At 34.7% G+C, this 23,570-nt stretch overlaps 1 protein-coding gene across 1 annotated transcript in view; it reads left to right on the forward strand.

Moving 5' to 3' along the window:
• The window catches only part of LOC149802829 (proto-oncogene tyrosine-protein kinase receptor Ret-like), a 110,288-nt gene extending 94,757 nt beyond the window's left edge, over positions 1-15,531 (forward strand). Inside the window, exons 14-21 of the mRNA XM_089952281.1 lie at positions 976-1,202; positions 1,735-1,857; positions 4,342-4,412; positions 4,775-4,815; positions 5,261-5,357; positions 7,384-7,483; positions 7,871-7,952; positions 8,742-15,531. Coding sequence (XP_089808407.1) covers positions 976-1,202; positions 1,735-1,857; positions 4,342-4,412; positions 4,775-4,815; positions 5,261-5,357; positions 7,384-7,483; positions 7,871-7,952; positions 8,742-9,019 — 1,019 coding nt within the window. The 3' untranslated portion in view covers positions 9,020-15,531. The remainder of the gene's footprint in view (positions 1-975; positions 1,203-1,734; positions 1,858-4,341; positions 4,413-4,774; positions 4,816-5,260; positions 5,358-7,383; positions 7,484-7,870; positions 7,953-8,741) is intronic.
• The last annotated feature ends 8,039 nt before the right edge of the window (positions 15,532-23,570 follow it).

Below are 23,570 nucleotides of genomic sequence, written 5' to 3' on the forward strand. Positions count from 1 at the left end.
GTGTCAATGCATGTAATGACTATTCTTTCTCAAAACATCGATAATAAACCTAGCTACGACACAAACAGATGCATGGATGTGGGTCAATCCCCTGGAGAAACATAATTGACACATGTTATTTGTCACGTATTCCAAGTATGGCTTTGAATTCACTTTATGAATCTTACTCTGAGAAAGAATTAAAAAAATATAAAACAGTTGTTTACTTCTATTCTTACTGGTTCAGAATCAAGGTCAGGAACTAGATCAGCGTTTGATACAAAGTTTCGAGTATTAGTTGTTTACAAAAAACAGTCAGGTCAAACAGAATTGAACTGAATTTCTGGACATTGTCAAATACAATAAATACAACTACATTACAATAACATGTAATGGAATAAGAAATGAAAACTAAGACACAATCAATTAAATCAAATGAAATATAAATTAAATCAAATATACATGACAGGCATAAAGGTACTCATGTTTGTAATTTTCCGAGTAAACTTTTAGTTATGAAAAAATATATCCTTAACACTTGGCAATATCAATTCTGTCTGCTTGATGATACAAGTTCTGTCGACATGATACTATAAGTTTTGTACACTTGATAATATAAGCTCTGTACAATTGATAAAGTTCTGTACACTTGTTACTATATGTTTTGTACATTTGATAATATAAGTTCGGTACCTAGGGTTAGTTATATGCATACATTATGTTTCTTATCACAGGTATCGTATCATTATCTCAGACGTTAGTTGTTTATGTGATCCGTATATTTGTTTTGTAAATGTGTGAATATTAGTTAAAGCTCTTGCTTATGTTCTTTACAAACCCTACATTTATTTCTTATTGGTATATACAGCTCTTCTCAGTTTAACTTTGTGCTGTATAATTCGTACTTTTCGTTTACCTTCCAGTGATTTTAATATCATTTTTTTATGTATTTTATCAAACTGCACACCTAAATAATTGTAGCTATATTCTATTCAGGTCCACTGTATCTAATAGTGGAATATTGTGCAAATGGGTGTCTTTTGAACTATTTGCGAAATAGCTGCCTGGAAGAGAAAGGATACGTAAATCAACACGTCAGCTACAGAACTCCCAACAACAACAACAAGGAAATTAGGCACAATGGGGAAACGTTAACCATACGGGATCTTCTGTCATTCGCATGGCAAATAGCTAAAGGAATGCGATATCTTAGTGATATAAAGGTATGAACTATTGAATTAGACACACACGCTATAACACACAGCCTTAAGAAAAAGAGATGATTGAAAAGATGAGCTCTCTAGATCGTTTGAAAACAGACACGACGTGGGACTTACTTGTATGTGTTTGGTGCAAAAATGTGCCTTAAGTAGGAAAATCAAATAAATAAATTTCTACATATTTGAATTTGTTATACTTTGTTAACAAATATTCGTGTAATAAAACAGCCAAAAGAAACGAATTTCTATATATTTGGATGGGTGTAATTTGTTCAAAAACGTGCCTATAATAAAAAGATAAATAAGCGAATTTTACATATTTATGGTTTTATATAATTTGTACTCGATTGAAATCCAAATTTCAATGTCAATCGCAATAATGTCGGCATAAGGTTCAATTTAAACCTGAGTAAATGCAATGTATTTGATATACATTATTAATATTACTGTAAATGAAACTTTTTAATGATACTATTTTGACCAAATGTCCCTTTATTATTTTATTGAATAATAAATGCAACTATATTTAATACAGCTAGTCCACAGAGATCTTGCAGCACGAAATGTACTCGTTGCAGCTGGGAAGCATTTGAAAATATCTGATTTTGGACTAACGAGAGATATCTACGAAGCTGATGCCTATCTTAAGAAAAGTAGGGTAGGTTCAACATGGCCCTTATATGCATAGTGCAGTAGGATTCATAGGTAAATCTAGTGATGGTAAGATAGCATTATTATAAACAAACTTTCCACATAATCAACATTCCATTGTGACTGAACGTGTTTTTCTGGTAAGTACGTTTAGGACCTTAATTTAAGTCGCGTACGAAGTGGTGTCGCTTTACTTTGACTATGGTTATTCAAGCTCTCCCGCTAATCTGAACACAACAATATTAGATTTAGCCTCCTACCCACTGGAAGTACTTATTGCAGACATTGTCAAGATATGACGTACTTGGAAAGGATGAATATTCAATTGATGATTTTGTGTCTTCTGCGACAGCTGAATTGAAGCATGCATATCATTTCTCAGGCTGCGACGGAAGTATCAGCTTCATTAGCAGCATTAAGAAGATGTGCATATCCGAAAGTCGTATGTCATAAATGCTGATGCTGTTTGTAGAGGAGACTGATATGAAACTCGTATGACAGACATCCTAGAGCTGTCTGCATATGAGACTGATATAAACTCGTGTGACATACATCCTAACGCTGTTTTCAGACGCGACTAACTTTTCTCACCCATACGACAGAGAAATCTAGCTGTTTTGCTAACCTTACTTTTCTTATCTCAGTCTAGTCATCTCAGACCAGTCGTCTCAGTCAAGATGCCCACGCGCTCTGAACTACTTTAAAAAAGAAAACATTGTCGTCTTCTACTGTGACTGAGGTAGTTGTTCTAAAAATAAACCAACAATAACAACAAGTATATAACAAAAACATAGTAACTTAAGGTCAATCCATCTTTGAGAACACACCATACAAAACATTTCGAGAGACACACAAATGCTCATGATGTCGAGCTATTTGGTATTATCATAGTTAGTTTCACACACCATGGTCAAATTTATCCTAATTGCAGGCCTAACTCAGTAGATTTTCAGGTCATTGCCATTAAATGTAGCTTAAGCCATCTAACTACATTTAAATACTTCCTGTGAAACAAAGTATATACTGTTAGCTTTATTTAATGACATGACATAAAATTTGACTGTGCTGCAGATAGGATAAGCTTCTCAATGCTGTATGAAATGAACTGTGACAGAAAACACTGAACAGTGCACTTCATAGCCTCGTGGAGAGACAAATAATATAACCCTTTGACTTAGATTTCATTGTCTTAGTCAAAAATCTCAACAAAGATTATATTAATCAAGGGACATGCAGACTATACGCATTACCGGCGGGGCCCCGAGTAGCCGAGTGATCTAAAGCGCTCTCCGTTACGGATCACTGCCATCTCACCTCTGTCTGCGTAGGTTCGAGTCTCGGATTCGGCCAGTGTGGGTATGTGGGTCGGTGGTTCTTTCCGGGGTTTTCCCGGGTTCTTCCTCCACCATTAATACTGGCTGCCATGTATGGCCTATCGTGTGCTGAAAAATGGCGTTAAACCCTACAACAACAACAACAGCATTGCCGTCCACAAAAATCCCAACTCTCTCAACAGCTACAGAAAACGTTGTAACAGCCAGAAATTTATGTCCAACATGATTTCTTCTAATTTTGTTAAGTATCTGAAATTGTGCCCCAATTGAATCAGACATATATCTACAATCTTTAATAACTAATAATGCACTTACCAAACAGAAGTAATCATTTATCAATCCACACTTTAATCCATAAGCAACTTTCACGGTAGCACTTGCCATATTTTCAAGACAGAAAATGTAATTTTCATAGAAACAGTGAATTTGAAAGTTCAGCACATTGTTATCCTCCTGGGTATGAATTTTCACCTCCTCCAAAGAAAATGGGAGTTATTTACGATAGTGACATAGATCTCTAATTACCCATTAATAATAAAATGCAACATGTTACTCTTTGTTACAGCTTGTACTAAGAATAACTACAGTACATGTGTACCCAGTATCGTTTCATTATTTACAATAAAATTTTTGAAAATTGGAACTGACGAAACTGATACATTTTCTTGTAATAAATATTAATTATTTATTGTTAATTTCATGTAACATCCACATATTAAATGTGATAATACCTCATCACTATGCGACATTTTATGTTGATATTTGTCTTTGCTCACGCGTATAAACTGTGTAATTCGGATGCAACGGTCACACCACAGCCCTCATTAACATATTTGTAGTAATGAGCCCCATGTAAATATTTAGAAGTGAACTATATTGCACTAGTGAAGAGTTCTTTTTATTTTAAAGGAAAAATATTGGGTGAAAAAAATAATCTACGTTGGTGTTTGGACCGAGACAAGGAAATCTCATTCCTAGGGTTACATTGTATGTCACTCTACGAGGCAAGCCTCGTAGGGTGACAAATAATATAACCCTTTGAATGGAATTGCCTCGTCTCGGTCCGAACCCCGACATAGATTCTATATGTCAGTGCAATTGTGAACATTTTACAAATAGACTATTCTCGTAGAAATTAATAGCAGTCTATTTTTCAGGGTCGAATTCCTGTGAAGTGGATGGCCCCGGAATCCTTATACGCTCAAATATATACCACTAAAAGTGACGTGTAAGTAGTTAGGGTGCATGCTGCTTCTCTAGACGTTAACACCAATGACTGCTGCAAAATAAAAAGAAATTTGATGATGTGCAAAAGCACGTTATGAATTTTGCTGTAATAACAAAATATGATACTGCAAGTTTATGTCAGGAAACAAATATCTTGCCCACAACATCACCCAGTCGATGTCAGATTTCCTACCTTGTATTTAAATATTTTACACCATATGCCTAAAAAGAGAGATATGAATTTTGTTGGATTGTTTAATAGCGAAGTTATTTATTAATTTTCTATTTGTTGGTTGATTGATCGATCTATTAGTTAAAAAAGATATTTAGCTTATCTAACCAGATCATTTGTGTTCTTCACAGGTGGTCATACGGAATTGTTTTGTGGGAATTAGTAACGTTAGGTAAGTACTACAAGCATGTCATTTATACATAAATATAAGCTAATCAGTATGAGCTTTTGAGACGAAGTTCGTGTTATATTTCAATAATTGCATTGATACTTTGAATAAATAGAATAAGTGAAGAGAAAGGAAAGATTGTCTTATATGTCCATCGATTCAGGAGATTTAGTTTAATAAATCTCTAATTTGACGATAAATTTAGCGGATAAACATCGTATGGTAGACTTTTTGTCGACATTACAAGTAGGTTCGAGTTAATTATTGTTTCTTGTTTGGGTATGAGCCTGTTGGGTAAATTTAATTATTCTTTCCGGAATCGTTGAAATATAGAGACAAATGACCACTGAGGACATAAAAGAACTGTTGTATAATGTTAAAATTGATGTCGCCATAGCAAACGACAAACCGAAGAGATGGATAACAGTAGATTGTGCTTTACTTTCAGGAGCCTCTCCATATCCGGGAATCCCTCCTGAGCGACTGTACAGTTTGCTAGTGGGTGGTTACAGGATGGATCGTCCAGAACATTGTCCTGAAGAAATGTAATGATTTTAAACCATTAAACCTCGAGATGAATAAACACTGTAGTTTGGAATACATTTCATAAGCCTGTTAATTTGCTGGGTATACGCTAAAATCGTGTTCCTCAGATAACGACGACTTGACGGTTTAAAGAAACATTTAGAAAAAAGACCGATTCAAAAGAGATTGGACCGCTGTATGTACAATGAATGTAATAAAATATGAAATATATAACTTTCAAATGGCAACTGTATCCACCTTTGAGTACTTTAAAAGATATGTTAAATCGATTCTACATATTAATTTAGTAGTACATTTGCTGCTGATCAAGTGGCGCTCTTCGAAGCCGTTAAGAAGCTGCATCCACCTATAGTACAAGTCACATAAGTCATGTAAGCAAATTTATTGATATAAGTTTAATAAATGTCATTTTTAAAATTTAATTGTAATATAGTTATAACAAAGTTTATTCAATTAAAAAAATTATCGATCGCTGTGGACTTTTGCAATGGAATTTAGGAATTACACTGGGTCAAGAAGTCGATATGGGATTGAATTATAAATAGGGCGGGGGGGGGGGTAATCAAGGTACGGTTGCATGGACAAGAAGTCGCACGCATCTTAATCTCCTGTATGGATGTTAAATTATGAATGAGACAGAGAAGCAACATGCAAAAGTTTTCTTCTTTTTTAGCATGTACGTATTACATTGCTTTAAAATGATAATTAAGCATGATGTAAAATTTAACTGAAATAAATCTGAATTGACAGCCGAGTTTCAACTCTTTTACATTTATGAAAGCACATATTTGTATGGGAAAATAGGTAGTATGTACGAACTGAAGTACCAGACATGACATACCTTACAGAAAATATAGACCGCTCCGGTGGTCTAGTGGTTAGAGCGTCCGCCTCGGAAGCGGGAGGTCGTGGGTTCGAACCTCGGTCGAATCATACCAAAGACTTACAAAAATGGCACTAACAGCTGCCTCGCTTGGCGCTCAGTGTTATGAGGTTAATGTTAGGACTGGACTTCCTGGTGTCAGTGATAATGTGGCTGGGTGGGACATCATGCTACGTGTCTGCGTGATGATGCATCAGTGCTAGACATCACTATAAACTGCCACACTGCAGACATCGTAGCGATATGACTGAATTTTTTTTTAAAAGCTACGTTAAAATCATCATTAAAAATCTAAATCACACACACACACAGAAGTTATAAATGAAGTTACCTAATTGCTTCCAATTTAATGGACTTGAGTGCCGATTTTGTTTCTCCTGCCAGCGATTTCCCATGCTTCGTTTATAAATGTCGACACTGTCGTGTCTCTGTTTGTTTGCAGTACAAATGTTTCCCAATCGTAGTTTAAACTAGAGCACACCGCTTGCTTGACCGTACTGAAAAATGTCGAAGTACGTTATTTTCGAAATTGCCATTAAGCATTTTGCGATGTATTTATAAAGTAATCTTCAATGGAATTTTAATAGACAAGGAGCGAACCAGAGTAAATAAACATTTAAAGATGTGTGCAATCCAATTCTGCATACCCGTAGCTGAAAAACTGACTTAGACCGCTAACAGGATCTGTGTGAATTGTACTTTAGAACCAACATCAAACTTAAACAGATATCCATCAGCATTGTACGAATAACAGTTTCCGGATATTTACGCCATTGAACCAGAACCGACTCTTCATCATTTTTCTCGTAAGATAAAAAAAATCATATAAACAGCGCAATGTTACTATTTGTTATTTTGTTACAAAAACGCTCTTGACAGAGGGTTAAACATAAATTACTCAAGTGAATAAATATTTCTTTGAAAACTCCAGTTGTATAGAAAAATTACTTTCTGGATAATGCTCGGATATGAGACTTAAAGCCTGTTCAGAATTTATATCCTCCAATGTGTATTATTATTAATAACGTTACTTTACGTATGGTATTTTCTTCAATTTTGAAATTCTATCTCTACGGAGTATTCCTATGTGCTGCATTTGTATCTAGTAAGTACTGAATTTGTCAGTTGCTTAATTTTCCTAGGTATGCAGTTATGCAGAAATGCTGGAAGATAGATCCCCAGGACAGGCCAAAGTTCCGTACCATATCCGATATTCTTGACAGAATATTGCAAGAGAAAACGGTAGGTCATTGAGCAGCAATGTTAACATGCAATGAAACGGTGGTCTGAACATGTGTCGTCAGTTCAATTAACGGTTACCTTTATTTGTTCATCCCATTTCTTTGATAAAATTGTGCCATTCAGTGGGGAATAAAAAAATCTGAAAACTTGTTTTACAGCAAGAAAATGCATAAATATACAGTTTCCAAAACGTAAAGTATGACAACAAAAGTTAAAGTTTTCTGAATTCTTTACAAAGGTGATTTCGAATCGCATATATGAATTTATTTGAAACTTATAGTGCCACCATTATATCTCAAGCATTGTAGCTTCTAATTATTATCAGATATATTTAATAAAATCGAAATCATTCTATGTGTATTAACTTTTGACTTGTATGTATTGCAGGGCTATCTTGATCTGAACTGCGGCTTTGGCGAGAATCCAGTCAATCAGTTGTTAGAAGACAGGTTTGGCAGCATTGAGAAAGGTACGCTTGAATAATGTAATAAAGAATTAGTACAAAATTATATATAATTTCAATATAATTATCATGATAATATATTGATATGCTTAAATGAAGTGAAGATTTCTCCATTCGGCAAAATGTTATGACAGTCTTTTTGGTCATATGATATATTTTCAAAGTTTATGTCAGTATAAAAAATCGTATGTTTCTTTTCTGTGGTAAACCACGTGGGTACGTCTGAAAACCTTTTACTGCAATATTTCATACCATTTAGAAACACAAACACGATGGTTTAACGAAAGCATGCATTCCTCAACTTCTGCGACATCACTAAAATAAATTATCTAATTATTGAAGTTCTCTTAAATTTTACATGGGGCAAAAAGGCTGTACTAATTTATCTTTCTATGCAACCGTACATTGATGAATGCAGCTTGTTAATTTCGTCCAAATTATTTGCATTTAAAGCTGATATACTGTGTTATATATCCTTTTATATTAAACCAAAATAAAATCATAGAAAGTACCATCGTTATATGCTCTTGTGAATGTTGATTGTTTTACTTTATCGAAATCAAATGAACACAGCGTAATTAAACGTCGTTCAGATTGTTTAATTTATCGCAATAAGTGAGAGGCTATCTTACAATATTCAAATATGCATCGGGATATGGGAAAAGATTCTCAATGCAATTGTATTTTTGTTGGGAGAAGGGTATTTATTCCAAACAACACTGATAGTTCATTTTATTATTTACGGATGTAATATGCACTCAGAATTAAGTTTAAGCTTTCTATTTATTTTATCAGAACATCCTGGTCGTAACAATCTCTACACAAAGAGGCAAGATGTAGAAGAACTAGGTTCCTCATTTAGTAGCAGCAGCACATATCTCACTCCTTCGTCCAATGTTCTGCCTGATTGTGAGAAGTCATCTTCTCCTCTCTTTGGGAGGAAAAACATTATTTACCCCAGCGAGAAACAGACTCTTTTAAAAGACATGGATACAGTGAAATTCATAAATGTGGACAGGCAAATAACAGACTCGGCGGAGGAGCTGGAACCCTTGACATTTGGCGCGTCGTGAATAAATAAGGAGAAAAGATTGTACTTAGCTCTACTTGGAGATTTAAATGGAGCAGCATAATGTGATATTGTGCAATTTGTGCAACCTTGGTAAACGATCCATGCCTTTCTGTGCGTTGTATAAGAAGATACAAGCTGTTTTGTGAAAATAGAGATGTAATTAAGAATAGAGTAAACAGCAAGGAAGAGTAAAGGTAGTAAGCATACTAGAAAGGTTATCAATATTAGTTGTACCAATATTATTTTTTCATTTCAAAATGCCGAAAGCTTATTTGTTCTAGACCGCCTTCAGACAAAATCAACGGTGTGACGACTTTCATCATTATTTGTCAGAATTTAGTGCCGCAAACATTAAACGTACATGCTTCAATGTATTATGTGGACCAGAACCTGTACATAAAAGGAATTAAAAGCTGTTAAATAGAAAAAAGAATCCAGATCTCCTATTTATAGACATTGAAATGTTTGAATTAGGATTAATATATTTCTATGTCGTCCTTTCGCTCTGGATTTTAAACTTCTTGAAAAGAGCGATGGAAATTCAAAGAAAACGATATGAACCACAATACCCATGGAATTATGCACGTAACCAGTTTAGCACCTGGGTGTCCAATTGTATCATTAGAGCCATGAAGGTTTACTTCCATAGGCACAATCTTTGACCAATTCCACAAATCAAATGATGTAACAGATCTTGATGACATGGTAGACCAGTTATTTCGGGCAAGTAAACCAATTTTGTATTTCTGTTAGAAGTTTAATTCGTAGCAGGCGACAAGGGCAACCAATATATCTTTCAGAAAACTACCCATAGTGCCTAGGAAAATGACGCCAATTTTCGCAGGAATTTCCATTGTTGTTTCATCTTTGCGTCTTCTGCTATAAATGTTTATTTGATATAAAGCAGAAAGCAGTGTCAAATCGAACTCTTCGAAAAACATTTTGGTAGAGCACTTACTCGAGTAGAATTGTGATCTAACTACAAACTTCAAGGTCAAGTACTGATATAACAGTTTGTACCATCTGATAGTGTCTACGCTGTGAGATTAAAGTCATTTGTAGGCGGCATAGCGTAAAGACTGAAATGCTTTCCAATTATGCACCATACGATATGGGACTACCTTCTCCCCATTCAGTGCATGTTATAAAGGAGGAAATATGGTTTCTTATCGTGATCAAAATATGTATCTTGAATTGGTTTATTAAGAGAATACAGATATATTGTTTGATCCCTTACATTATACTAAATATACTTAACGTGCCTTTTGCTTTATCAAGGAACAGTTAAATATACTTCCTTCTTTACTCACTGATAGTATAAAAAAGTATCGATCGAAAGATGATTCTGTAGAGTTTATCAGGAAATACTTGTCTTTTAGGAAACATTTGAAATAATTATAAACTTGATATATTTTGTTCAAAGCCGATTCCTTCTGTATGGGAAACATTACTCTCTTCTGTACATGATTTGTAAAAAATAAAATTTGTTTCTTGCGAGTACCATCTTTACAATGCAATTAGAGTGACTAAATTGAAATTTCGTTAAATATATACGGAGGCAATATTTCAGAACTGAAACAGGTCGAGGATTCTAAAATGATTCATTGCATTAAAAGGAATTGTGAATATGTCTTTTAAAAGAGATTTCATCGTGTACGAGCGGTACGATCGGTGAAGTATGTTCCGCGATACGTGTCGGTGAATTACAATTTACTACACCGACTTCAGCTAGATTTTAGCTCAATTTGTGCTCAGTTTTCCTGCCAGGATTTCCAGCATCAATGTCAAAAGGGCGTTTATTTTTATTTTCGTTCACTCGACATCATTTCCTTTACATAAAGTTACTCAAAATATGAAAAATGGATTACATATTGAGAAAGGAGATTTGTTTCTTGGAGTGTTTGAAATAAATCATCCGCGCTGTCATATTTCTTAATTTTTCTTTTCAGTTAAATATTCCAAAAGAGAATAGAAGATATAGTGCTCACGTGAATACCTTTGTTCTTGTGCTTTATGACTGTTTCCATACAAGACTGGTGCTCACTCTTAGTATGTGAAGTAGTTAGTGCCCAGATTGACCCTACGTGGAAAAGGAGTGTCCCATCTGTTTATTATCATAACCATTCATTTAAACTTAACATGCGACATCTATATTATATATACACATATCGCATGTTGAGTTTGAACGAATATATATAGTGAATACCAACGAGATGACTTGTTGGTTGGACAAACCTTTCTTTAGTCGCTCAAAAACTACATTCAAAATGAAAGGAGCAATCATTCACATCTTTATCAAGCGACCCCTTCTCTGTTATGCTATGTGAAAGTTTCTTGATAGAACAGAGAAAGATTTGCGCGATCATGGTCTCACTCAGTTTAACACAACTGACCCCTTGGCTGCAGGAACCAAATGTAGATTCCTTAGTTTTGATAATTGATGACCAATCCAATTTCAAGCTACACGTGAATCATTACATCGTCCCTTCTTGAATTTGGCAAGGGTAGGACATCTTGGTAGTTGTACTTCATAACATATAAAATTTTAAATATTTATTACTGTGTCATTTAACTTAATACAATTTTCATAAGATGCCCCAAAAGACACACGTTTAAAAACTAACATAGTATATGTGCTGTGATTTATGTAAGCGGAACATCATTTGTATTGCAGGATAGGGTAATGGCGGGAGTGGTTCTTTGCTTTATTGGACAAATTGTCAGGTTGTTCAGAATGTAAAATCGGGTATTTTATGCCAGGAGACATTTGACATGAGATTCACGGAGTGTGTGAAATTACAAAACTCTGGCAAGAAAGACATATATTCGTAACAAAAAATAAAAATCATAATATGATTAAGAAAGTAACCTGAAAAAAAGGTTATTCTCATGTCAGGTTTCGAATTGAGAAAAACATTAAAACTGAGATCAATGATGGATGGGAAGTTTGATGGTTAACATTAGGCCCTAGGAACGCTTCGTGCACTGGGATCCCAAAAAGGTTCAATCACATAGACCCTAATCCACTTGTTAACGTTCCCCCATACGATGTTTCGAGTTCCCCTCTAGAAACTTCAAAATTAGTCGATAATGTTAATTTTATGCCAAGTTATTAAATAACTTGACATAGAACATATCCGAAAATATTAGAGATAATTGCATACATTTTTTAAAATCTTGATATGTTTGACTCTAAGATATTCCTGCACATTTTGAAAATGTTAACTTGCGTGATAGATTGATTTCGTGCAGTTTAGTTGATAGTACAAAATGGAATCTTTACTTTGGTGATACTTTGCGAATAAAAGTCTAAATCCTTTACGTGAAGTTTACTGAATTCCTGACCAGATCTGTTCTAAGTCATCGTCTATCAGTTTAATGAATTTAACATGCAATTCTTGGATTTGAGAATGGTATTGACAGATATTTAAAAGTGGCATTGACAACAGTGAAAAAGTGATATTGCCAGCAATGTAAAAACTGCGTTGACATCTATCAAACAGTAAAAGTGAAACAAAGCAACTTATCATCACTCACACCTACAACCATCGCACACAACTACAGATCACTAATATATAATGAGAAACACGGTCTTACTGACCAAAGCTGGCGGACGTTGGCTGAGACCATAACAATACTACCATTCTGTAACTGACATGGAATTTAACTTAGACAATACATAGAACCTCTGGAATATTTTGTAAAACATGTATAGACTTAAAGTGATATAAACAGTTTAAAAATTACATGAAAATAGATAAACAAGCATTGTATATATGATGAAAAAAGCAGAGACTAAAAGTCGTATAGAACACCAAAACATGGCACGGAATTAAAACTAAATACTCTCCGAAATATTATATTAAAGCTATTGCTTGTACTAAAAGCAATATTAAAAATTACAAACTGAGAGGAAATTTGGCTGCCCTCCCACTCTAAGAAAATTAATAAGAATAATGTATGCAAATGACTGAAAATAAAATACTAATATTTCAGAAACTGGCGTGACACTTGTCTAAAGGTAATGATAAAATGTGTAAATTGGCAAAGAATAATTCTGGAACTAAAATAAACAACTTGGATTAAAAATAGCCAAGACAAAAGTCGTTCAATAAAAACTGACATGTAATTTTGACCACCCAATAAAATATACAAAAGTACTGGAGTATTCGTTGAAAATGTCTAAGACTGAAAAATAAAAAATAATACTAAAAGTCAAAAACCGACAGGGAATGTGTCTGCTGCTAAACGAAACTGACTTTGTTTTTCAAACTGCAAGAGACTAAGAGCAATAGCAACATTCCACAACAAACATTTAAAATGGCGGAAACTGAAACAAATATGGAAATATTATGATAATGCTTGAAACTATGTTATACTTATATTCGGGAAGTGATATGGAGTCTGGCGGGAATTGACAATTATGTGGGTAGACGTAATACACAATTTAACCTAGTACATTCGATTAGTGACCTTGGTTTAGAATATAGTGATAGTTTAAAATGACGGGTGAGGAGACAGAGATATGCAAAGGCATGACCTGAAATTTAGTATTGAGAGAGAGAGAGAGAGAGAGAGAGAGAGAACAAAGGTAAGAATATACGCGAACGAAGAAATTTGCTGCTTAAAGAGAAATATATATGACTGACGAATGTATGATATTAGTAGTATGAAAATAAAAAAGTAAAACAATTCAATTAGTTTATCAGTAGTAGAGGTAAGGAAATGGTTAGTGTAGAAAGGTAAGAAAATATATAATTATAAAGTGAAAATTATGATGACTGATAATAATTCTATATGTATCAATGTAGAAGTCAGTCTTATAATGATATCAGGAAAATATCCATTTTCAATTTAAAGTAAATGACTTCAATTTTTTTTAAAATAAATATTCCACAGGTAAAAGAAATTACAGATCATTTCAGAGATGAGTTAAATCTTACTCCATTGTCGGTGGTTTGTGGAGCAATAACTATGTTCATTCAGATGAAGGAGAAAATAAATTTAATATGATCCCAAAGCCATGAGCTATATAATATAACGTTGCTGTTTTACGTTACGTTATATCGCAAAAGAGTTTTGATAAGGGTATTTTAATCTCACTAACAGTTTATTTTTCTCTTTATATTTTACGTTTACAACAGTTCCATTCATTCATATCAACAAGCATGATTATCCTCAAAATTATTTTTCATACACATATTTTTCGTTTGAAGAAAATGTTACTTAAAGAAAAAGCAGTTTATAACATAATTTTGTTTTTGAACTATCAATCATGCATACATTCCGTAGCGTCCACCAATACATATTAGTTCAGTGTATTTTCTAGGATTATTGCTTGCAATATCTAAGTTATCTTATTCATCCAAAAAAAGAAAATTATTCCTTGGTTGACGCTAATTAACCACTCTAGTTAATGTTATACATATTTCACGATAATCAATAATTAATGCACCATTGATTTTGTTAAGCAATTCTTCTGTTAAATTGTTGTTGGAAATAAATGTTTGACAGATAATACTAATAAAAACAAAACACTCATGTCCAGTTTATATTGAATATATTGCATACTTTGTTTTCCACAATCGTTTATATCGCAGATTATCATATTGTAGGGACCTTTAACGTGCATTATATATTTAATATAGTACTCATAGCGGACTCATCAAAACGTCCTTGTTCCATTTTTGTTGTTGTTGTCTCTCATCACTACTATCATTTAAATATCATTTTCAAGCTTCATCAAAGCATCAGAAGAAACCTTGATTCTTGGGTTGTAGATCAGTCTTAATTTTAGCGTCTCTTATTAAAAATAACTATCTTATTGCAAGATAAATTGGTAGTGATTTTTTTGGATACTTTTATAGTTTCATTTTAGCTTGAATTCCTCTTAGATCATGAAGTGACCATATTTTATTTTAAAAGAATAAATAAATAACTTATGGATTTAGACTCATTGATCAATTATATCTTATATGTATAAAGAAAGCTAATGGTTTAAATAAATATACAACTAAGGTACATGATCTCTAATCAAAGTCTATTCTTATCAAACTTTTGAAAACGAATGGTTATTTGCAAGCGATGCAATTTTCTTTTGTCTTGTCTATATCCACATATTATATGCTCATTAATTAATCAACATTTGTTGCATATTAATTAGGTTTTCACTGTGGTACATAAAATTCATTCACGGTACCTTTTTGCTTCACACATTTGGTATTTTATCCATTTATCAATGTTATTAAATATTCAACAACCAATGAGCAAATATAACAATTTGCACCGAAAGTACAATAAGTAAAAATTTCATGAGCTTTCACGTATTCTTCTAATTTTATCTTTATGTGCATTCCTTACTGAATATGTGATACTTTATTTCCCGTGCCATGTAAGTTATTGCCATTAGTGGTTCTTAGGTAAATAATGCCAATTTTGTGTAAATATCATTATCATTAATATCAATTGTCTCTGTGTACTTTTGTTGTTCATCAAATAAATATTTTTTGCTTCGTTACATTGTTGCTTCATTTTGTAAATCCTCGTGAACTAGTCATTATTTTGTAATCGCTCTAAAGTAATCATTATGTTATATATTACTGAATTGAACTACTTTTCAAAATTATCCTCGGTCTTTCCTACGTGGTATCCAAACCCATGTCAAACTCGTTTTTGCAAAATCAAGTTTGTATATATGGCAAGAGGTTATTAACAGCTGCATCAATATTTTTCTGTAATGAAGTCATAAAAGAAAGAACGTCTATTTCGTTTTGTGTGTGTGTGTGTGTGTGTGCGGGGTGTGTGTATTTATAACGTAGCTTTAAAAAATTTCAGTCATATTGCTACGATTTCTTCAGTGTGTGGCAGTTTATTGTGATTTCTAACAATGGGGCATCATGCCGCAGACATGTAGCATGATGTCACACACATTATTCTGACACCAGGCCGACCAGTCCTAAGATTAACATCTTAACGCTGAGCGCCAAGCGAGGCAGCTATTATTACCATTTTTGTAAGTCTTTGGTATGACTTGATCGGGATCGAACCCTCGATCTCCCGCATCCGAGGATGGGGGCTCTAACCACTAGGCCACCGGAGCGGTACGTTCCTTTTTGTTAACAGAGTAGTCTTTAGATTGGGTGTAATTGTGTCACACTGAATACATATATAATCCTTCCCTTATGCATTTGTAAATCTTAATTCTTGCGGAAGAATGAAATGACAATGATTTTCAATGATCTGTCATTGTCTGTCAATCAACTGATGATTCAAAATTGTTATATCTCTAGCGAACCTTCTTCCTAAAATTTTTACGACTGAATTATTAGCACCTACTTTGACCTTGGCATCAAATGGAACAAACATTCATTGAATATAATACTGGGTCCTAACTTAGGTGTTTCCTTACCATTGGTGAATGTTGTTGAATTTTGCATGGCGTGTGTTGCAGTTATTTGGTGAATGTGATGCTTGAGTGGATTTATTTATTTTATGAATGTTTAAATTTATTTACTCACAAAGTGCGAACAAGCGACTTCTTCAATGTTATTGCTTTCTCTGAAAGTTATTTATACCCAGTATGAACACTAGTTCCCTTTACAACTACTTTGCTTCTCTTTTTTTTACAGAAACCATTAGGTACTGATATGGTCTTCGTATCATGCTTTTTTGGCAATATAGTGTAATGGAACGTTTAAATAATGCAAGAACCAAGTACAAAATATATTCTCATTAGGAAAATATATAATTGCCAGTTTGTGCTATCAGTTTGATTTGAAAAAGCGATTATTTCTCAGATTGTACTTCCACAGTGATGTAACTAGGATTTGACTATTGGACCCTAAGCACATCATGGTTCGAGTAAATTAATCTTCAAGTTAAGGAACTGGAACAGAAGGATGATTCAGAGTCATGCGAATTAGCCAGCTTGCAGACTCTGTCGTTAACCCTACGAACCATTTATTTTAATCAATAGCTATGATGTTTAATTTATTGTAGGTTATTACATCATCACTGATTGCTTTATGTTTCATAAAAAGCATTCAACTTACCTATAGAAAAGGCTACAATGGCATAATGTTTTCAAAATTTATTGTATATAAATTGGTCGTTCAAAGCTCGTGCAGTATGACCCAGAAACGTTGTACCAGAACCTGTAGAATCTACAGGATTAACAGTCCTTATAATGCCTTCATTTCCGAAGACTTCAGAAACTGTACTAGTTGACTCTGACACCAATGATTTTTTACTTAGTTTTTGTAATTTATAACACTAAAACATATCATATTCTATAGCAAAAGTTAACCCAGATATCATGAGATTTCGGTCATATATTCCTTTTATTTTTTCTGCATCGGTGTTTAATGTTATTCTGAATAATTTCTAGTTTGTTGCCAACTTCGGCTTGTGTTTTAAAAAGTTACACACTCAGTTTGCACTCACCCCTTCTATTTATTTTGGAACGAACGTTTTGCTAAAAGATGATTAAATTTACTTTCAAGATATTTAATATTGTTTTCGATTTATTTTCACTTGTTTTTTAAACTTGCAAATAACGAAACTTGCTATTGGTTTCGTATTCGCATCTTAATGTGTTCAAAAGTTCATCATCCACAAGAACAAGGATATAAAAAAAACCAAAGTACCTAATTATATTTGTTGTTTCGATGATCTTCGTTTAACACTTTCTGTAATTGTTTTAAAGTATCAATTAGAAGGTGTTTACTCATCAAAGATCTCCTTCCTATTATTGTTAATCTAACAATGACATTCATAGTCTAGCTGATCTAGCATTTACAATTTTATAAGTTTTCTTGCTTTTTTTTAAATACACTTTACCGAACTGTTTATCTGTTGAGGGACAATCAGACATTACCTTTTATCATTCATTTACTAATTTTAATGCTGTTTTAGTGCATTGCTACTCTATATTTATATATAGCAGTGGCGTAAGTATATCGGTCTAGCACAAAAAGTTTATAAAGAGAACAACGACAGGATAAGTGCACTATGCGTTGCAGTAAACGTAGTTCAACAGATTGTTTCATTAATAAAGTTAAAAATGGAACAGAAGCCAGCAGCTTGGGATGTTTTTCGTGCAGTGATGATTATTTTGCAATCTTTTTATTCTCTCCATACACGTTCTCATTTGGCTTTATTGAAGTCCTGTCAATGTTTACAAGTTTTCCACGAAATTTAATTCTGTGAAGACCGTTTGGCTTTTTGTAAATTACCATATCAGATTCTTAACTACCCTTGTGTTTACTTTTCAATATCTTCCTGAAATTTGTGTGAGGTTTTCATCAGATTCATACCCCTGTTTCACCCATAATTCAACTTTGTACGCCGGCTTTAACCGTAGGCTTATAATCTGTAACTGTTGTTCTATTTTCTACCCGAGCATCTAAAATTGATATAACACATCATCTACTTCTCGGGTGTATACTTAATTTTATATTTGATTGTACTGTTTGTACAAGTTGTTCAAGTCCAAGAGCCACCAGGTGAACTGACTGCACGCAGAGCGGAATATTTCTGCCTAAAAAGGTATTCAACGTCGTTATTTGAATGTGGGGCTATTCACATATTAAATAACGTCTTGTCAAACTTGATGTAGGTAACTTTAGTTGTTGATTTACATGCTGCATGGTTAAAAAGGTAATATTATTTTTACTTCGGGAGATTTCTTACTATGTATTACTGAAACTTGTCAGCGAGAAAGTGGCAGTAACAAAAATTAGGCTAGGGCACATGCTGTTCTGGATCGTATGTTGATAACGTGTCGTATCCCTTGAAGAGACTTACTCAAGAGCAATATGTACATGTACTTCGCACAGGCTCTGTAGTTGCTGTTTAACTGATTGTTTATTGTTAATGGTTGAAGTATAACTTCGTTCAGTTTCAGGTGGCGATAAACAACAAGGCGTTGAAGACCAAATGAACAATATATGCGGTGTAAAGTAAGCCTTTCGTGCAGTGATGATTATTTTGCGATCTTTTTGTTCTCTCCATACACGTTCTCATTTGGCTTTATTGAAGTCCTGTCAATATTTACAAGTTTTCCACGAAGTTTAATTCTGTGAAGACCTTTTGGCTTTTTCTAAATTACTTTATCAGATTCTTAACTACCCTTGTGTTTATGTATCTGTACCATTCAGTTAGCAACATAATTGGCAAGATAGATTTAAATATATCTGAATCTGAGATAAATGTTTCAACAAAACTTATTTATTTAAAGTAGATGTTTAGACTCGCATAGGTGAATATGATATAGAGGAAAAATGAAGAGAATGAAGTATTATAAGCTGCACTTCTTCCTAACAATTATATAGTAAGAGAAGCTGTTGTTATTGTAATTGCGCTATCGCGATAGTCATATCAGCTATTGTTTATCCAGTTCTTTGAAAAATACATCAGTCAAGACAACACAAGAACAAAACAATCAAATAATATCAAAGATATAAGCTAAACATCTTGAAGTATCGGACATTAGCAAACTATTTAAATTAGTAAACCACAGTAGCTGGTACAACCAGAACTTGCGAATGTTTGTCATTTGTTGACACTGTGTCTTATACTATTACTACTACTAATACTAATAATAATAATAATAATAATAATAATAATAATAATAATAATAATAATAATAAAAACGAGGATTTTGTATAGCTATAAGCGCTTTACAACATTAGACAACACCTATAACATAACAAACATATATAATGATATGATTAGAAAAAAACAAACACCATGAAATTAGAAAACATCAAAAACATGCTGAAAATATTTAAGGTAGGAAACATTATTAGGTCTTTAAGTTTGTTCTTGCAGTAGAAATAAGTGAGTTTTTAGAGCACTCTTGAATGGGATCACTGTGTCTTTGTGTCTAAGTTCAGTGGGTAGTTCATTCCACGTTGCTGGGCCCTGGTATGCAAAAGAACTTTGTCCATTTGACTTCGTTTTCGTAGTGGGAATAACGAGTATACGATTGTCAGAAGAGGAGCGTAAGTATCTTGCTGGTGTGTACACTTAGTGAAGTCCGATAGGTATGTTGGACTGGAGTCCGTCAGTGAAACGTATCACAGAGAACAAATTTTGTGTTTGTTTTTTAAATATACTAGTGATTTAATTTACCCTGGTTTGACACATATTAAATATTATCTAATATTGTCGTTTCTTAGTGAGTCAGTGACAATTACTGCTGGGTACTATATTAACTTTTGAGGTTATCAGGTAATTGGTACTGTATACAAAACAATTGCACGTTATCTGATCATTTACACATATTAAAAAATCATTTTTGCTGGATCAAATTAGCATATAGCAATATTATTTGGCCAGTACTTGGCACCAGTGTGTATATATATATTCTTAGGCAGTGACATGAGAAAAGTTATTTTCTCGTTACATTTTCGTCTGTCAATAGTTGGAAAATACCCTGATGCGATTTGTAGAAAAATAACTCCAACTTATATCAATTATATTTTTTGTGAATAAGAAATAATTATCTAGAAGTACAAGAAAATTAAATATTGCAGCTCAAGGGAAAATTGCAGCCACACCCTTGAAAATCAAATGGTCATTACCTTAGTTTAGATAAATTTGCCATGTTAATGTTAATTGTTGTACAAGTTGTAATTTATACTGTTACTGAACTGGGATGATTAAGTTTACAAAATAGCTGACGCCCTGTACAAGACATAATGCTGAAATTTGAGAGATCGTTGATGATAACAAAAAGTGTACACATTAAGTATTACATTTTACAGGGTACATTATTGATATAACACGCCATTCCACTTTGGCAAGATTTTAATCAGAACAGGATAATAAAACTAAAACACATCCAATAAAGAAGAAAGTATTTAGTGGAGAAATTATATAAATTCAAAAGACAACATATACTCTCCTAACAATCTTTAGAAAGTTATAAGTTTTATAAACGAATATGTGTACTTAGCGAATTGAGATTCGCAGGGAAATAAATAAATAAACCAAAACAATAAAGTTGGATAGTGCTTAAATATTTTTAATACTATATGTTTTGTCACCACGCTGGCATACATTCCACGACCAAAACATGACATTAAAGGAAAATACATATTTTGTTACAGGTCTTAACACAATATTGCAGCGAATGATAGGGTATACATGGTTACCAGTATAAAATAGTGGAGGAAGAACCCGGGAAAACCCCAGAAAGAACCACCAACCCAATAGAAGCTGCAGGCAAGCTTTCTCACGTACCAATATTGGCAGAATCCGAGAGTCAAACCTAACCAGACAGAAGTGAAACGGCAGTGATTTGCAAAGGTGAGCGCTTTAGACCACTCGGCCAGTCGGGGTCCTGATAATAAATATAATTATATTTATAATGTTCAAAATTAATATGTGGCGAATATTACTCTTTAAAAGAAATAACCATTAGTTTTTAGAATTAGTTTCTGATGAAAATTTAAAATATGCTGCTAATGTCGTTACATTTGTGTCAAGATTACTCGGGAGCCCCAGTACACTCCACACTGACGGAAACTACCAAAGCATACAAGTATAGTGTAAACGTTCGGCACCCATCTGGGAGAAGGTAAACTCCGACTTCAAAATGCCTTGAGACTATATTCTCTCATGGGAAAGGCAAAGGGAGTAAACCCTAACAGATAATCCGGAGATGGAGTCCTTACAGCGACTTGGCATTGCATTCAGCACAATCTCGGTAATTCCTGAGACGTCGCTGGTGCCTGACATATCGGATTGCCCATTCCCTTGGATCCATCAGCTGAGTGGAGAGCGGGAATCAGTTGCATGGAAACAGCTGATTATCCATATCACGCTGCCCAGGCTTTCGCCCTAGAGAGGACACGCCAGCTTTGCTTTATAGGGTCGACACAACACGGAAAGCAGCAGTTAACCGGTTATAAGTCACCGCTAGATTGGCGTTGACTCAGAAACCAGGGTTTGCTTCCGAGGTGGGAGAGACCAACATGTCTTATTGGACAGCTACTGCCAGCCTCAAGCTGGGCAGCCCACAGCCAATAAGTTGCAGCCCCGTCACAGTTTTTCTCCCTTACTGGGTGCGTAGGGCTACTGAAACTACTGCACCAACAAATAGAAAATAACAACCAATATTGAAACCTTCAATTCTCAAGCTAGCTACCTTGAATGTTCGGACCATGTTGACTCGGCTCTCAGATCATCTCCAGGCAATCGGCGATTTTCGAAAGACTTCATTCATCAGCGACAAACTCACAAGACTCCAGGTCGACATCTCCGCACTACAGGAGAGACGACTACCGGATTTCGGGTCCCTCACAGGAAAAAACTTCACTTTCTTAAGGCTAGAAAAGAGGACAGACGAAGCCAGAGAGTTAGGTGTTTGATTTTCCGCAAGGAACTCTCTGCTGAGGATGACAGAACCCTGTCAACAAGGAAACGGAAGACTGATATTCCTTGGGAGATATTACCACAACCGGGGCTGTCAACCTTATCAGCATTTATGCTTTCGCACTAAGCGCTACCGCGGATACTAAGGATGAGATCTACGACGAGTTAAACTCGCTCATCGAAAAAAATTCCCAATGAAGAGAACTTGATGTTAATGGGCGACTTGAATGCTAGGGTGGGTGCCGACGATAACTCTTGGCCTTCCTGTTTTGGAATCTTTGTCATTGGGAACATGAATGAGAACGATCAGCGACTTCTAGTGATGTGCTCGTACCACGACCGTAGCATCACCAATTCATTCATTCAGACAAAGCCAAAACAGAAAGTGTCTTGGAGACATTTCCGGTCCAAACGCTGCCGCCAGCTTAACTTTATCATTACGAGACGTTCTTTCATGAAGGGTGTGCTTCTTATCCGTACCTTCTACAGCGCTGACTGAGACACTGACCACTCAATTGTGTGCTGCAAAACGAAGCTTCAGCTAAAAAAGATGCACCGCTCTAGCCAAGAGGGTAAACCAAGCATTAATGTGAGCAACACGTCATATCCAGACAAGGCTGAGGAATTAAATTATATCCTCTCCAAGACGTTTGATTCAGAACAACTCAACAGCAGTACAAAATACAGATGGGATGACATCAGATAGACTGTGTACAGCACAGCCACAGGGATTTTCTTGTTGGCATCCGTTAGTCTCGAGAGACGATGGAAGTGCTCCAAAGAGAAATGTTCCTATTCGTGGTTGTGCATCGTCCGCTGTGGCTATGGAGCCCAACATGTGGCTGTCCTTGCTTCACTTGCTGCACTTGAAGGTTGAGTCTGGTGTGGGTTGGATTTGCTTCTTCCTCTGAACTCTCTTTTCGTCGGCTAGCAAGCGGAGACTGTCCTTGCCAGTTTTCAATCCAATGATCAGAGCGTGTCGCCAGCTGGACCTGCCTAGAGCAAGTTCTTCCCAGGTGTTGATAGTGGCTTTCATGTTGTACTTGCAGACATCCTTGACGCGGATATGTGGTCGTCCCAACGACCTTTTGCCAGAGGCGAGTATCGAATAAAGAAGGTCTTTGGGGATACGTCCGTCATCCATTAGACGTACATGGCTCAGCCATATGATG

Source organism: Sinohyriopsis cumingii, chromosome 3, assembly GCF_028554795.1.
Source record: "Sinohyriopsis cumingii isolate HCF-2022 chromosome 3, ASM2855479v2, whole genome shotgun sequence".
Taxonomy (NCBI): Eukaryota; Metazoa; Mollusca; class Bivalvia; order Unionida; family Unionidae; genus Sinohyriopsis; species Sinohyriopsis cumingii.